Below are 16249 nucleotides of genomic sequence, written 5' to 3'. Positions count from 1 at the left end.
TCCATACACCTCATAAAGAACAAAACCACAATAGAAAAATATACAATTTACTTCTTTCACCGATATCTTCCCTCTGGTGATTTTAAAATCTCGTACTCTTCCCTTCCATGATGCCAAGAAAATGTTTTTTGTCTAGGGTCTCTTTCTTTTGCTAGGTTGCATGAGCACCCATGCTCCTTTCGAAACACTAAACCTTTCCTAAGTTCCTTCCGTTTTGACTGTACTTGAATTCTCTACCGAAGAAATAGAAGAAACAGGTCGACGAGGTAAGGATGTGTGGTATAATTCTGCCTTCATAGCATTATCATCCACAGAGCGTCTTCCACAAGAATGGCCATAGTTTTTATTCACCATGGAGACCTTATGAATCTGTAACCACAGCAAAGTAATGTAAACAAGATAACAAAGTGAAGTTTCAAGAAAGAGGAAGTGGGCAGGCAGACAGTTGACAAGAAACATCTTACTCTAAGCCAAACAGGATCAAGGGAGCAGTTTTGGAAAAGAAGAGGCTGCTGCACAATGAGGCAGTGGTGTAGAATGGTAGACCTTTCGAAGGAAAGGCAGCACAACATTTCAAAGTTCAAAGGAAGGTGGAAGCGGGAAGGCCCTTGTCAGAGAAAATATCAGACTAGATTCTATCTTCATGTCCAAAGATCTTGTGAGAATAAAAAACCAATCTCCACATTAATGTAGCACGCTTGTACCTACATAAAATATTGTTTCTTTTATCTATTTTCTCTTATTTTTGTGAATTTTCAATGTTACGTTGGCCCTCTATTCATTGGTTGAGAGCTTATTTTTCCAAACCGTAAAAGGCCCCAAAATGAGCTCCCTTTTTCCCTAATGTCTCGAGGCTAGCCAAATTTCCCCCATCCCCCTTTTAATTTTCCCATTTCCCCAACTTTCTCCCCTTGGCCCTCCCCCTTCTTATTTCTCATTCCTTTCTCCCCTCCGTCATTCTTCCCCTTTTGAATTTCCCATTTCCCCCCATTGCCCTTTTAAATTTCCCATTGTCTCCCATCCCTCTTCTAATTTCCTATTTTGCCTCATCCCCCTTCTTTTTTTCTTCTCCTTAGAAATTTCACATTCTCCTCTCTTCCCCATCACTCCCATTGCCCTCTTTCCCCCACTTTTCTCCTCTACTTATTTTTTCCCCTTCTAAATTTCCCATTTCCTGAATGCCCTTTCTAAATTTCCCTCACACCCATGCCCCTTCTAAATTTCCCCCATACCCATCTACCTTTTAAATTCTCCATTTCCCCCCATCTCCCTTCTAAATTTCAGCCATCCCCAATTCCCCTTCTAAATATCCCATTGCCCTCTCCCTTTGAAATTTCCTATTGCCCTCCCCATCCCCCTTGTAAAATTTCCCCATCCCCCTTTCTCTCCCCCTTTCTCATCCCTTTCTCCCCTCCGTTCTCCCCATTCTAAACTTCTCATAGCATTCTCATCCATCCATTTCTCATGCCTTTCTCTCCCATTTCTCATCGCTTTCTCCCTCATTTCTCATCCCTGATTCATTTCTCATCCCTTTCTCATCCATTTCCCCTCCATTTCTCATTCCTTTCCCATACATTTCTCATCCCTTTCTTGCTCTTTTGATTTCCCAGTAACCTCTCTTTCCCATTTCATCTGATCCCTCCCTCCTTATCATCCCTTTTTCCCCTCCGTTTTTTCTCCCCCTTCTAAATTTCCCATCTGTTTCTTATCCCTTTCCATTTATCATCCATTTCTCATCCCATCCTTTTTCTCATCTCTTTTTCCCCTTCTAAATTTATCATTTTTCTATCTTTCTTATCCCATCCCTCCCAATCCCCCCTCCCAAGGCATCAGTTTTAGAATCTGATCTTTTTTCTTTCTACTAAATGTTTTTTGGAAATGCTAAAATGGGATGGGATGTTTTAGAATATCTCCTCTCACTGGGACTGTCTTTGTTTTAAAAGCACATCCCTACAATGTGGCATCTAGTGGCAGTGGCTCAAGTGGACTGATTGTGGTAAGCGTCCAACAAAGGGGAGTAGTAGCAAATCAAACTTAAAAGTTTTTTCTTTCTAATAGAGTGAAAAATCTTCTTTGCAACCCCATGAGCAAGAGCAATTATATGGGAGATGGAGCAAGAGCATGAGAGGTCTGAGGGCATGCGGTCTTAGTCTCATGAGACAAAGAAGGCATCACAAGCATCATGCACTAGAAACCATGACTCCCTTCATACTAGCACCTCGTGTGCTAGCTATTTCTCATGCGTTGGTGATTCCTCATGTGATGATGATGCCCCATGTAATGATGATGCCCCTATTCAATATTCCATTGATGGTAATCGGGGCCTAATTATGGATTCAAATGGGAATGCCATACTTTCATGAATGAGGCAATTATGCTACATGGAATTCAAAGATGTCATGATGGACTTTAGGATACAACCAAAGGAAAATAATAATAATATCCTCCAACAACTACATGGAGAGTTTCCAATTTATGAGCATCTTACCTTTGGATGCTAAACAAAATGGTAGATATCTTGAAACATCGGAAGGAGGTGATTTGAAGGGACACAAGAGAGTCACATTTTGTGAAGCATACTCTTTGTCTAAGCGTCTCACCTTTACACAAAATGGTATATTTCTTGAAACATCAGAAGAAGGAGGTGATTTGAAGGAACACAAAAGAATCGCATCCAATGAAGTGTACTCTTTGTCATAATAATGACTAAAAGAAGTTCAGAGATGAAATAAACAAAACCCCAAAAAGCACCAATAGAACTACAAAGCTGCAAAAGCTTGCATAAAAAGACTGGGGCAATTCCACTTCGGATTGGGCCTGGGGGCAAGGATTTCATTAACGTCTTCACAATTTCGTGATCACGTTAACAAAACCTAGTGTTAACATATTAAACCTTGTGATCACAATGTATATTCACATGACCTGAGAAATGACCTGCTGGAACCCACTAGTCCAGTAACACCTCCGGGCTTTTATCTTTCCCGGCGGGCCCGCCGAGGTATGTAATTTTCCCGGCGGGCCCGCCAGGAAAGATAAAAGCCCAGCGGGCCCGCCGGGGAAAACAAGGAGCACCGGCGGGGTATTATTCTGTATATAAACACTGCCCGACACCCATCGTACAACTTTTGGGAAGATAGTCCTTGTGGGCGTTATATCTCTCCTCAAAGTACTTGTAGAGCTCTCGAGTTGCTAGAAGTGTCCTCTTGGGAAGAACGTCCTTATTTTAGGGGCTGTCGTCTTTCCTTGTAGGCACTCCTAAGGCTATTGAGCCACTCGTCCTTAGTTCTTTGAACTGGGGGCAGGGTGTGGTTCGTAGCTAATACTTGCGGAGATTTAGGGACAAATTTGGAGTCATTCAGCTTTGCATTTGAGCCACGTACGTAATCTACCTCATTCTGTTTTATGAATGGTTTGATGGAGCCAAGAGTCCTGCTTAGGGCTTGTATTGGTTCTTGATACTTGATATAGTTTAGAGTAGACAAGGGTCTATTGTCCTATACTAGAGTATTGGGCAAGCATAGATCTTTGATTTTTTTTGTGAATGTTAGAGAAGGTCTATTGTCCTATACTAGAGTATTGGGCAAGCATAGATCTTTGATTGTGTAAAGTATCCTTAATTGGGTACAAAAGGCATCCTTCATTGGGGGTGCAATGTGCATGATAGTTTCGAAGTAGTTTTGTAATAAGACCTTGCAAGATAGTTTGAAGTAGTTTTGTGTTATGTGATGATCTTTTGTATTTGTCAAGATAGTTTCGAAGTACTTTGTCCTGCAGATGTATGTTTTGTTATACGTGAGTGATTTGTTGTTTTTTCATTTGTGTATTCATTATATATGCTTGGTTGAATAGGTTATTTGTTGAGATGGAGGACAATGTTGGATCCAGTGATACCTCCAATAGAGTCCAAATTTCAAATAGCAGGAAAAAAAAGGCACCTGGGATAGAGTAGCAATATGCAATTAACGTTGGTGATCGATTCATAGATTGGGAGTGTAAGCTATGCCATGCAGTAAAATCAGGTGGGGCGCCTCGACTAAGAGAACACTTTTTAGGCGGACCGAAGAAAAAGTCATGTACCCACCCCTCTGCACCTATAGTGGCCAAACGCATAAGAGAAGAAATTCAAAAGAAAGATTCAAGAAAACATGACACTCCTACCGTTAATGTATCAAGGCAGCAAGAACACTGTTGTTCTAATCATCAAACTCCCACTACATCGCCTACTTGTACCCCGAATGGCAATGTGCAACCAAAAAGTAATCTACCCAGTGCATCTTCTTGCAAGCGAAACTTTGACGTAGGAAATATACCCATGCGTCAAACTTCATTGCAAGAAAGCCTACGTCAAGGTCAACTCGATGATGCACAACTCGTCCTTGCTGAAGCGATCTACTTTTCTGGGAGTGCTATGATGATGGTGGACAGTGAGCATTGGAAGAGAGCATGGAAGAAAATTGGTGAGTTTGGACCAGGGTTTTCACCGCCTACATACCATGCTATGCGAAATGATCTATTAGAGAAATGTTATGCGCAGGTAAAAGAACGTGTACAAAGAATAATTCTTAGCAATATAGAGCTTTCTGGATGTAGTATAGTAAGTGATGGATGGTCTAATGCGCAAAGAAAACCATTAATTAATGTAATGGTTATTTCACCTAGAGGTGAGACTTTCATCCGTGCCGTGGATTCAGCTGGTTCAATCAAAACTGAGGCTTACAGTGCTCAAGTCATTAGCTCTGTGATAGAGGAAGTGGGTGCCAAAAATGTAGTCCAAGTCATCATGGACAATGCAAAAAATTATAAAAATGCATCCAGAATCCTATAGCGACAATATCCACATATTTTTTCGGTAGGCTGTAATACTCATAGTTTGAATCTTGTATTAAAAGATTGGTATAAATTTGATGATACCAAATGGTTTGCCTCAATCGTCGACACTGCTCGCCAGCTTGTGAAATTCATGCTCAAGAGACAGAGAGTTTTAGATATGTTTCGACCTCGCATGTCAGTTATGTTAAAGCTTCCAGCGGAGACTAGGTTTTGCACTCACTTTTACACTTTTGAGTCTCTTCTTAGAAATAAAGATGCAGTTTGTGAAACATTTACATGCATGGCATTTCATGACTGGGAGAACACTCAACTTGAAAAAGTGAAAGAGAAAATCAAAGTCTTGAAGGGAGCGCTTACGAGAGAAGAAGTTAGTGGAATAGTGTGATGGATGCATACCATGTAATGATGCCTGTTATGTATGCTGTACGAAGTCTTGATCAAAGAGCGCCTAATCTCGGAAAAGCATGGATGCAATGGTGGACTGTCCAGCAGAGTTTGGAGTGTCCTGAGAAATTAGAGCATTCAGTGGTGGAAAAGCAATGACGTGTACCATTCTCCAGTAGACAAAGAAAAGTTCTGTTGAAGTACTTTCATGCTAGATGGATTGGAGCGCATTCACCACTGCACAGTGCTGCTTACATGTTAGATCCTGAATATTGGAATATGGATTTGATTTCCAACATTGAGGTGGTGCAAGATTTTTATAAAGTGATAAACACTTTCTATAATAATGATGATGATCATGTACAGTGCATAAAGGAGATGACCTCATTTCAGTTGAAAGAGGGTTTATTTTCCAACTCCCTTGTTCAACAAATGGCTAAAGAGCAACCTACATGGAAGTGGTGGATGATGAATGGTGGTGGTGAGCATTATGCTTTATTGCGCAACCTTGCGATGAAGGTTCTAAGTCAGTGCGCTTCAAACTCAGGCTCAGAAAGAAACTGGAGCATGTATAAATATATTCATAGTACTATTCGCAATCGACTTCTTGCAGATCAAGCAGATAAACTTGTTTACATGTACTGCAATGAAAAGATCTTGCGAGACATTGAAAGCGAAGAGTATGAAGAAGATATGCCCAGATGGATGTACAATTGTGATGATGTAGTAGACGAGAACTTTGATGTTGGACGTACGTTGTGCACCATCCTTGAGATAGAAGACAATTTAGACATTGACTTAGATGAGCTTAATTTAGCAGACGAGAGAGTAAACGGTGAAAGAATTTTGGAGCAAGATACTGACATAGAGGAAGAAGTCACTTCATTAATTTAATAAAAAGTACTTGTATAAATGATCATATTTGGAGAAATTATCAATACAATAGTAGGATATGTTTTTCTTAGCTCTCATCTTGAAATAAATTACGAATTGCACTAGGAGTTGCATCTAAAGGTCCTGGTGGTTTATATTCGCTAGCCATGCCGAACACTATATAAATACCTTGATTTATTGGGACATTGCACAATGCACATGTGGAAGTATTTTGCATTTGTCTCACTAAACATATTAAGTGGTAGTAGTGTCCACATGGTAGTATATACTGGCCGCTCCACCCATCGAATACTTTGTAACATACAGGACATTGGGGGGTGGAGAAACTTGTAGCCTCAGTAGAAACTCCCACAAGATCAGGATGTATCAAAAAATGAGAGATGTGGTTTCCTTGGTGCACAGGAGCAATACGTGAAGAGATGCTCTGCACATCCTGGCTAATCTTTGTTAGCTGCTCTTGAATCCCTCTATTGGCCGGGGGAGGAGTTGACGCTTGAGTTAATCGGTCAGCTTCTTTCTCCTTCTCTGCTAGCTGTGCCCCTAAGCTTTCTTTAACCTGGTTTAACTCCAGTCCAGCGCCCTCCACCATGAGAGCAAGTTCTTCTCTTGTGAATGTCACTGTCTCTTCACGTATGTCATGGGTGTTGACAGTGGCCTCTCTGGAGGCGAAGTCCACTGGAGTTTCTAGGATAAATTGAGCATATAGCATTTTAGCAAAATAGAGTGGAGCGTCGACGTTATGGAGAGGACGACCGTACACCTCCAAGAAAATACGCTCGGCATTAGTTTTGATATCATTGTGAGTGCATCGAGAAATCTTCCATCTTCCCTTCTTAATCTCGCCATCTGGACATGGCCATATTTCCTTTATCATCTCTGTGGTTACGCGTTTGTTTATGTCTTTCCATTGGGCATAAGTTGGATTTGTCCATTTCGATAACCTGCATGCTGTTCTTGTAGCTTCCCGGGCTGTCAGGCCATGTGCAAGGGCCTTCATTCGCTCGTATGCCTTCTTGGCTAACTCCTGATGCTCGTTCGCTTGCGCCTGCTCCATATCTGCATGAACGTAAATGACTTTAGGATTTTAATGAACTGTAAAGATCAACGTAAGATAAATTGACCATTACTCTCAAAATCTTGAAGTCAAACACCACGAGAGGAGATATGTATTGCAAAGACTCGATGAGAAATATCCATTTGACTCCAAAAACACTTCAAACAATGCTCGCACATCAAATTTTGAAGAGAAAACATAAACTTAAACACCACAAGAGGAGAGAGATATTGCAAAGACTCAATGAAGAGAGAAACAAAATTTTGAAACATTGGACACATCAAATTTTGAAGAGAGAAACAAAATGCCATTCCTGAAACTTAATCTCTTGATACTGTATCATTACAAAGTTGGAGTGAATGCCACCGATAGCTCTGCAAGAGGACGTTGTGCCCTCGTAGGGTCAGTATTTAGTGATCTAAAAAATTCAACTACTTGCAAAATTGATTTTCGCTCATCGCGATTAGGCAGAAACATCCAATTTTTGACTCTATGAATAATAGTATCCATGGTAACTTTGTCATGGGAACTATTATCCATCCACAACTCTTGCACTTTCTGCCAAAAGTCATATAAAGTTTGTAATAAATATCCCAAGGCAAACATTACTGAACAGAATATCAAACATTACTGAAATAAACATCAAGCAAACGTGAGAGAACAGTAACAAGTATATCAATATCGTCAATGTCCATACAAAAACGGAATATCAAATAATTTTAATGAACTCAACATCATCCAATACATCATCAAACGTGAGAGAACAGCAACAAGTGTATTATTACTTATCAATGATCAAACAAAAACAGAATATATCAAACAATATTACTGAACTCAACATCATGCAATACATTATCGAACGTGAGACAACCGCAACAAGCGCATTATTACTTACGAAGTGTATACATTATCGAATGAGAGAGAGAGAGAGAGAGAGAGGGGGAGGAAGAGAGAGAGGTGTGACAGATAGAGAGAGGAAAAATTAAATGACATTTTTTATAGTTTTGTGAGTTCCTAAAGAGAGAAAAATAATGTTTTGTAATCCTAAAGCACTCCTCATCTACATACCTATCGTGAGAGAGAGATGTGAAGTGTATCATGAGAGAGAGAGAGAGAGAGAGAGAGAGAGAGAGTTGTGAAGTGTATCATTGCGAGAGAGAGAGAGAGAGAGAGAGAGAGAGAGAGAGAGAGAGAGAGAATTGTGAAGTGTATCATGAGAGAGAGAGAGAGAGGAGAGGAAGAGAGAGTTGTGAGCAGATAGAGAGAAGAAACATTAGATGACATTTTTAATGTTTTTGTGAGTTCCTAAAGAGAAAAATAATGTATTGTTTTAATTTTTAAGTAAATAGAGGGAGAAAAAAGAAATTATTAAGAATTATGTATATTTTAAGAGAAATTAAAAAAAATCATTATCTACACATCTATCGTGTTGTGAAGTGAATCATGAGAGAGATAGAGAAAGAGTTGTGAAGTGTATCATGAGAGAGAGAGGGGGGTAAGAAGAGAGAGATTTATATTTTTCGAGTTACGAATCACGATATTATAAAATAAAACGTTTAGACAATATGATGTAAACTTTGATCCATGAAATACTCATGCCGCGTTAGCAACCAAGTATCGCATGGATCAAACACAATAAAAACAATACAAGTCAAATCAAACAAATTTACGATATTTATTCGACCGCGTAAACGATCATATGCCGAAATACGCAAGCAAATTTACGACACTTTTTCGACCGCGTTAACGATCAAATGCCGCAATATGCAAAAAACATTTTATGCACTAGCGGACGACACCAACTTGCTGCGTTAACGACAAAATGCCGCCCAATTCTATGGGAATACCAATAGGATACGAACATACACTGGCCGCGTTACCGACCATATGTCCGCAAGCAGTTGACAAAGGGAAGGGAAGGGAAGGTGACATCGCCATAACGATACTATGCTTGCCACGTTACCGACTAGTACCGCTACGGCGTGCCATACTTACCATAGGACACAAACTAGCCGCGTTACCGACTAAGTGCCCCAGGGTAAGCACCATTCCGAAGAATGGCCTTACACACACACCAGTCGTGTGGCGGGCCACCCAAATCCTGCCGCGTATTGCGACAATGGGCGGCTGCCCGCACGAACTCACCCACACACACATCCCTCGTGTGGCGGACCACCCACATCCTGCCGCGCATTGCGACAGTGGGCGGCTGCCCGCACGAACACGCCCACATACACACACACACACACAAGTTTTCATTACCTGTGTATGCTGTCAGCAATGAAATCCGAAAGGGCCCCCCGAGCCCATATATATAGAAAATTGTACCCCGCCGGGCTATATGACGACCCCGAAGGGACCCGCCGGGCTTTGCTTTATCCTGGCGGGCCCGCCGGGTTTAGCAAAAGCCCGACGGGATTTTTCCCGGTTACCAGGTCGCTTGCCACCGGCTTTTTTGAGAACATGTTAGCATGTGAACATGTTAATAACATGTTAACACATGTTATTAACAAAAAAAATTTTGTGATCACGTGAATATAAAATCCGTGCCTGGGGGCAAAGCACACTTTATGGCCTAGTTTGTAAATGTCTACTTTTTCTCCTTACATATCTATCCCATATGTCTTATCATCTAATGTTTCATGTCTACAAAAGCATGCGGTACATTGAGACTGCATCCCTAGCATATATAAGTATGCATATGCCAATGGTACCAATTCTGTCATGCAAAGGTTGAAGGATAGAGGTGAATTTTTTCTGGTGATATACCGTTGATGGCATTTGTGGTGGGGGACCGTTTGGAGTTATCGGTTCTTATGATGATAGAGTAGGTTTTGTGTGTTTTCCCTTTCCTTACAATACTTGGCAATGCAAACCTCTAGTGGGGACTTCTCGTTCTTAAGGAGATTAGGTCCTTGTGAAACTAATTCCTTTTTTTTCTCCTTAGTGATGGGACCCATCTGCTTTGGCTTCCATTCTCTGCTAGCCTATTACCTTCAAAGGAGTGAATTGTGAGAACCATATGAAGTGACTAAATTTGAACCATGGGTGCCACAAGGAGCTTTTCTTCATTCTCTATATAGGAAAAAAAAGCATTCACTAGATAATTTCCTAGATATAAATGAACATATCTAGGAAAAGTGCAAACTAGAGAAAATGTAACACTTTCCTAGATAGGCTAACTAGGAAATATAGTGCATACATTTCTCTATATAGGAAAATTTACATACATAGGAAAAAATTTCTATGTAGATAAATTTTCCTACATAGGAAAATTTCCTATGTAGGAAAATTTTAGTGCATAGGAAAAAATTTCCTATATAGAGAAATGTATGGACTATATTTCCTAGATAGCCTAGCCAGAAAAGTGCTCCATTTTTTCTAGTTTTGCACTTTTCCTAGATAGCCTTCTTTGTACCCAAGAAATTATATAGTGAAAACATTGTACCCCTATGTAGGGATTTACAAGGTTCTTATCACATGCATCTGCATCGACACAAACTTGCCTTAGAAGCTCAATATGTAGCAAGGGCAACATGTAGACTAGAGTGGACAACAATCATACATGAACGGTGATAGATAAAACCTTTGAGGGGGGTGGAGCAGGGAACTGCAGATTTGTGTGTCCTCTACCTACTATATGTCTCAATGTAGACTCCATATAGATGTTGATGGAAACTTCCTAGTAGCACATGCACAGGCATGCACAAAATCATGTGGGGATGACATAGGCATGTCAAAGTTGTGGTGGCAAAAGAATACATCTATGCCTTAGAAAGAGACATATGTAGACCAGCTTGCACATGAAGGCAATCAATTTTAAATGGAAAACATGAAGGCAATCGGTTTTAAATGGAAAACATGAAGGCAATCGGTTTTAAATGGAAAACATGAAGGCAATCAGTTTTAAATGGAAAACATGAAGGCAATCAGTTTTAAATGGAAAACATGAAGGCAATCAGTTTTAAATGGAAAACATGAAGCAATCACCTTGCACATGAAGGCAATCAGTTTTAAATGGAAAACATGAAGCAATCAGAGCCTCTCAAATACATTTGCAACTCGCCTTTTCCAGTAGCACCTGGCAATGCAATTCTCCACGTTACTCTGCATAAGCAAGAGGGCATCTGGGGGCAATGGCTCTACCTTAAATGTGTGGTCTTCCATCAGTCTGACCCTTTGACTTGAGATCTTCCTAATCCACATAAGTCTGACCCTTCGACTTGAGATCTTCTATTGTCTCCTTAACCTTTAAGGCCTCTATTTCGTCCAATTTCATGCAAGATGCTGCTTCAGCCTGCTGATGCCAATTGATGGGTCTAGACACTTACGAGGTTCAGCAAGTTCCTCAAGTCCTCCATCTTGATGGCATCATGTAGGCCCCCCTAGCTCCATCTTCTTTAGTAAAGGTGTTGTAAAGAAGCAAGGCTTCGAAGTGGGCAAGGAGCCCACCTCTCCCAAGGTCACTTGCATTGGGCAGGTGAGGGCCAAGTCAAAGCACAACAAGAAAGGTAAGGCACTTCAGGACAGTAAGGGCAGTGCCAACAAAGGGCACCTAGGTTTCTTTGCAAGTACGTGCATTAGGTTAATCAAGGAAACCTCCTTTGCTGCCACAAGCTACAAACAAATGTGCTACCATCCATGCTTAGCTCGCATGCCCACACCCATGCTCTTACCTAGCATGCCATGTGGTCTATGCCCCACTCTCAATTCCTAGGCAAGATGTTATAGAGTTCAAAGCCCCACAAATAACCCTCTCCCATTGTCTCCAACTGCTTGCATACTCACAAGTGCAGTTGTTGCAAAGAGCAAATCCACACAGCCCTTGGCAACACATTCAAATGCTACTCCCATCTTAGCCCTATTGCTACTACAGCTCTCTTTTTTCCTTAGGCAATGAGCTTCCTTATCTTTCTACCATGCCATGTGGATAATACACATCTCAGCCTTATGGCAGCACTCCTATCCAACTGGACAAAGCTGATGCAGCACAACCTTGCAAGTTAAGTCAGCATAGACCACCTTTTCTCAGATCATCCTAGGTGCTTGAACCTTGGACACAGTTCTTATGATGGAGATGCTATCAACTAATATCTATAGAGAAGCTTCCTCTAACACCACCACAGTCATGTCATGGGACACCATGCATCCCCATAATTCCAAATGGGAGGATTTTGCAACCTGTCATCATAGAACTAGCTTGCCAACATGGTTATGTGGCTTCTAACACACGTGGTTTTACACCATCATGCCTTCTTTACCCTACACCTGCCAGCTTGAAGTGGCCACTTACCACTACAGTCTTGCCTAGAAGAATGATACTAATAGCATTAGCCTTGCTCCAATTCAGCCCACAAGGCCTTGATTCCAACCATCCCACACAAGGCAAAGTGCAACCAAGCTGCTAGTGCTTGCTCTATTTATAGCACCCACCTTGTCAACTGTCAAATCAAACACCACAGTTCTTAAAACTCATGTCAGAAAAATATAGAACTCTAATTATATGAAATCATGCTCTATTTATAGTACCCACTATTACCTGTCAACCAAGCTACTGGTGCTTGCTCTATTTATAATACCCACCTTGTCAACTGTCAAATCAAACACCACAGTTTTCAAAACTCATACAATCAAATCTAGAACTCCAATTGTATGAGATCATGTAGTACCTCACACACATAAAACAACACACATAAATACCACCAACAACACAAAAAGAAAAAAATAAACCATCTTCTTTCCCCTAGGGACCCACAAAAACAGTTGTTGACTCCATAACCCTTGTAGAGATTCAAGATAAGACCTAAACAACAATGAAGAACAAACACCACCATGCCCATGTTTCAACATACCTTGCTATTAATGATGTCCACAATATCTACAATCTTTTCATGTCAGGCTTGAGTACACCCTGGAAATCACCAAATTTCACATACAATGGTGAGATCGAATATACCATCCCCAACCAATCTTCATTTTACAACCATACCCAAAACAATGTAGGGGACAACTCTGTTCACATACAATGGTGAGATCTTGAATATACCATCCCCAACCAAGCTTCATTACAACTATACCCAAAACAATGTAGGGGACAGCTCTGTTCACATAGGTGTTCAAAGGAGCAGGACCGACCATTGAGAGACATGCCTACTCTGCTGATCTATAGCAACAAAGTGAGGGTTGAGAGGGTGTCAATGGTCCACCTGCAAACAGGTCTTTGTTGTTGATTATAATTTGATGTGGCAAACTGATTGTAAAGGTTGATTTGGCCATAAGTGGCAATAGTATACTGCATTGACTAAAAGTTACCATCCTAAACAAAACAGAAATGAGTGATTAGCCATGCTAAATGTCACAAAACAAACTAGGTACTTGCATTTAGGAACCCGTACCAGATAAGCACGGATGCTAACAACCACATAATGCCTCAGTGTAGCAAGACAGCATCATAATTGAATATGACTTGTAAAACAATGATCCCTCAAGGAGAACCCATATACCCCCCCAACCCCCCAAAAAAAGCTTACAAAACATTATGTGAGATTGTCTATACCACTAATCCAGTGGATGAAGCACTGTTCAGGTGGAGGGCTAGACACTAAGGGAGTGCCATGTGTGTTTGGTCCTAAACATCACAATGCAAGGAGGTTATCTCTTCGAGCCTATTGCCTTGGCTTCATGCCCCGAGACCACCTACAAACAAATGATATTCGTAAGCAAAACATGTGCATGTATGTATATATAAATGTGTGACCACTTGTACTTACAATTTTCAGATGGTTCACAGTTTCCCAGGATGAGTGGCATTATTATCTCTCTCTCTTTCTCTCTCTCTCTCTCTCTCTCTCTCTCTCTCTCTCTCTCTCTCTCTCTCTCTCTCTCACACACACACACACACACACACACACATGCACTACACATACAAGCAAAACTTAATGAGTTACATTTGGCATACACGTCGACCAAGATGCTCTTAAGACAACTTTTTCAAATTCATTGTACACAATTCCTGTGTCTATCTCTATAGGACTTTGCCTATGGATCCTATGCTAATACAAGCTTTCATAGTAGACATAATGGTCATATCACTGGGATGATCACTTGGCATGTCCCAGCGACGATCAGGTTGAAAGTTGTTCTCTTAATTAAACTTTGATAACATACACACTTAGCAAATAAAAGAAGCTCGTCGGTTACCTCATATTGGTGTCATGACTTGGCTGGTCGGACGCCCTGGAAGTCGCAGGGGTGGCACCTGCTTTCTTGTGAGCCTGCCAGTAGGCGTTGAAGGCATAAGATGCATGGGAGGACAGGGTGTCAGGCTCGAAGCAGGGCTGGCCACGCATGACTGTCCCCGGCAGACCTTCTGAGTATTTGTTGGTGAGGGCGGAGCCTAGGGCTTCGATGACCGCCTGCGAGGTGAAGTTCTCCGAGAGGCGATGAGCTCAATGCCCCTCCACTGCCTCCCCTTCTCCTTCTCTATCAGAACAAAGATTTCCTCGTCCACAGACTTCAGAGACGTGTTCCCCCATTTCGCGACAGAGGAGGCCGCCATAGCCAGAAATACTCCCAGCCGCCGCAGAACTGGGAGTTCATCGTGCAAGCGTAGAACAAACTCGCTGTTGCTGCTACTCTCCTTACTCTCTGCTCTGAGAGAAGGAAGCGATGTTGATGAGAGGAGGAGGCGATCGTGTTGCTTTTACTTGCCTGTAGCATCAGACACCGCTTGTGCTGAGTTTGAAAACCCTTGAAAGTGCAGGGTTTCTTCACACACAAAAGTAAAAGAACAAGCGGGAAATATCTCTTTTAATTTTTATTCAATTATTAAAAGATTTTTTTCAAGCCTCTTCATATTTATTTATTGTGTCAAATAAATAGATACTTATTATCATTGTGAAGGCTCTTGATATTAATTCATAGTGCTAAAGAATTAGATTTTACCATTATAGATATTTTATTAATTTTACCTTTACAAATAAAAATATAAGAATAGATATATATGTATACTTTTTAAAGGCCTTTATATTGGTATATATGTATTTAAATATTTAAATAAAAATTATCGTGATGCTATACCATATATAAATTTAATATAACCATAAAACACCATAAATAGACTACGATACACATAGACACATATGTATATATTATATTAAATCAATACAAAAAGGGGCTTCTATTCTAGCATCTACTTTGTAAAAATACTCCTCAGCTATGCAAATTTTAGCTTGGTTGATGGGATTTGATCGAGACAATATCTATAAAAGATATTATAATCAAGCAATTTTAACATATGTGTACTATAATCTAATTAACGTTTGTGTGTGTAGTATACATCATTCAATATTACACACTAGTCGAATAAAGCAGGGGGTACATAGCTAGTAGAGCATTAATTTCATGTTGTAGGTCTTAGATCACAATCATCTCTAATAATCTCTTTGTAGTCTCACTCGAACCAATAAGAGCTCATATGAGATGATAGGAAATCTTATCTGAGTATATTACTTATAGAATCTCATGGGAGCCATTGTGTCATGGAAACTCTTATAATCATGTAAGATCAACCAATTGAGCATAGAGGAGCATGAAGGAGCCACTTATTCATATGATTAGAATCACTAATATTTTCTCCTTGTCATCGTCAAGAGTTCATATGTGACCTTACGAACTCTTCTAAACCCCTATGTGATCCTATGGACTTGTAGTGGGTCTTATGATCTCATTAGATCTTTAACAATATTTTTTTGAAATTAGATGTGCTCTTACATGAATTATATGACCTCTTAGTTCTCAACATAGGTTCTATTGGGTGTTAGGTAATCTTATCTTTGATCATCTCAAGATCTTGTAAGAACCTATTACTGAGGTATGACTTACTCTCAAACCCATCTTAGGTCTTAGATCACAATCATCTCTAGTCATCTCACATTGACTAGATCTCTAGTCATTTCCAGTGACCTTAGCAAGATTTCTCATTAGCTCTCTAACAATATTTTTTGAAATTATATGAGCTCTTACATGAATTATGAGATTTTACATCAATTATGAGATCTTAAGAAAGATCATAGCTCATGTATGGTC

General features: G+C 40.4%; 1 protein-coding gene across 1 annotated transcript; it reads right to left on the bottom strand.

The window, feature by feature from the left end:
* Positions 1 to 13331: 13331 nt before the first annotated feature.
* On the bottom strand, positions 13332 to 14916 carry LOC147624651 (glucan endo-1,3-beta-glucosidase 4-like). The gene is made up of 2 exons (XM_086820005.1): positions 14363 to 14916; positions 13332 to 13858 (listed from the first exon to the last, which is right to left on the bottom strand). Exons 1-2 carry the CDS (start codon positions 14509 to 14511, stop codon positions 13828 to 13830), a joined length of 180 nt encoding a protein of 59 aa, XP_086676131.1. The 5' UTR covers positions 14512 to 14916; the 3' UTR covers positions 13332 to 13827.
* Positions 14917 to 16249: the final 1333 nt, after the last annotated feature.

The sequence above is a fragment of the Cibotium barometz genome, chromosome 25, assembly GCF_041138505.1.
Source record: "Cibotium barometz isolate CiBa-2024 chromosome 25, ASM4113850v1, whole genome shotgun sequence".
NCBI lineage: Eukaryota > Viridiplantae > Streptophyta > Polypodiopsida > Cyatheales > Cibotiaceae > Cibotium > Cibotium barometz.
The sequence above is the reverse complement of the archived record's forward strand: the minus strand, read 5'-3'. Positions and strand labels throughout refer to the sequence as shown.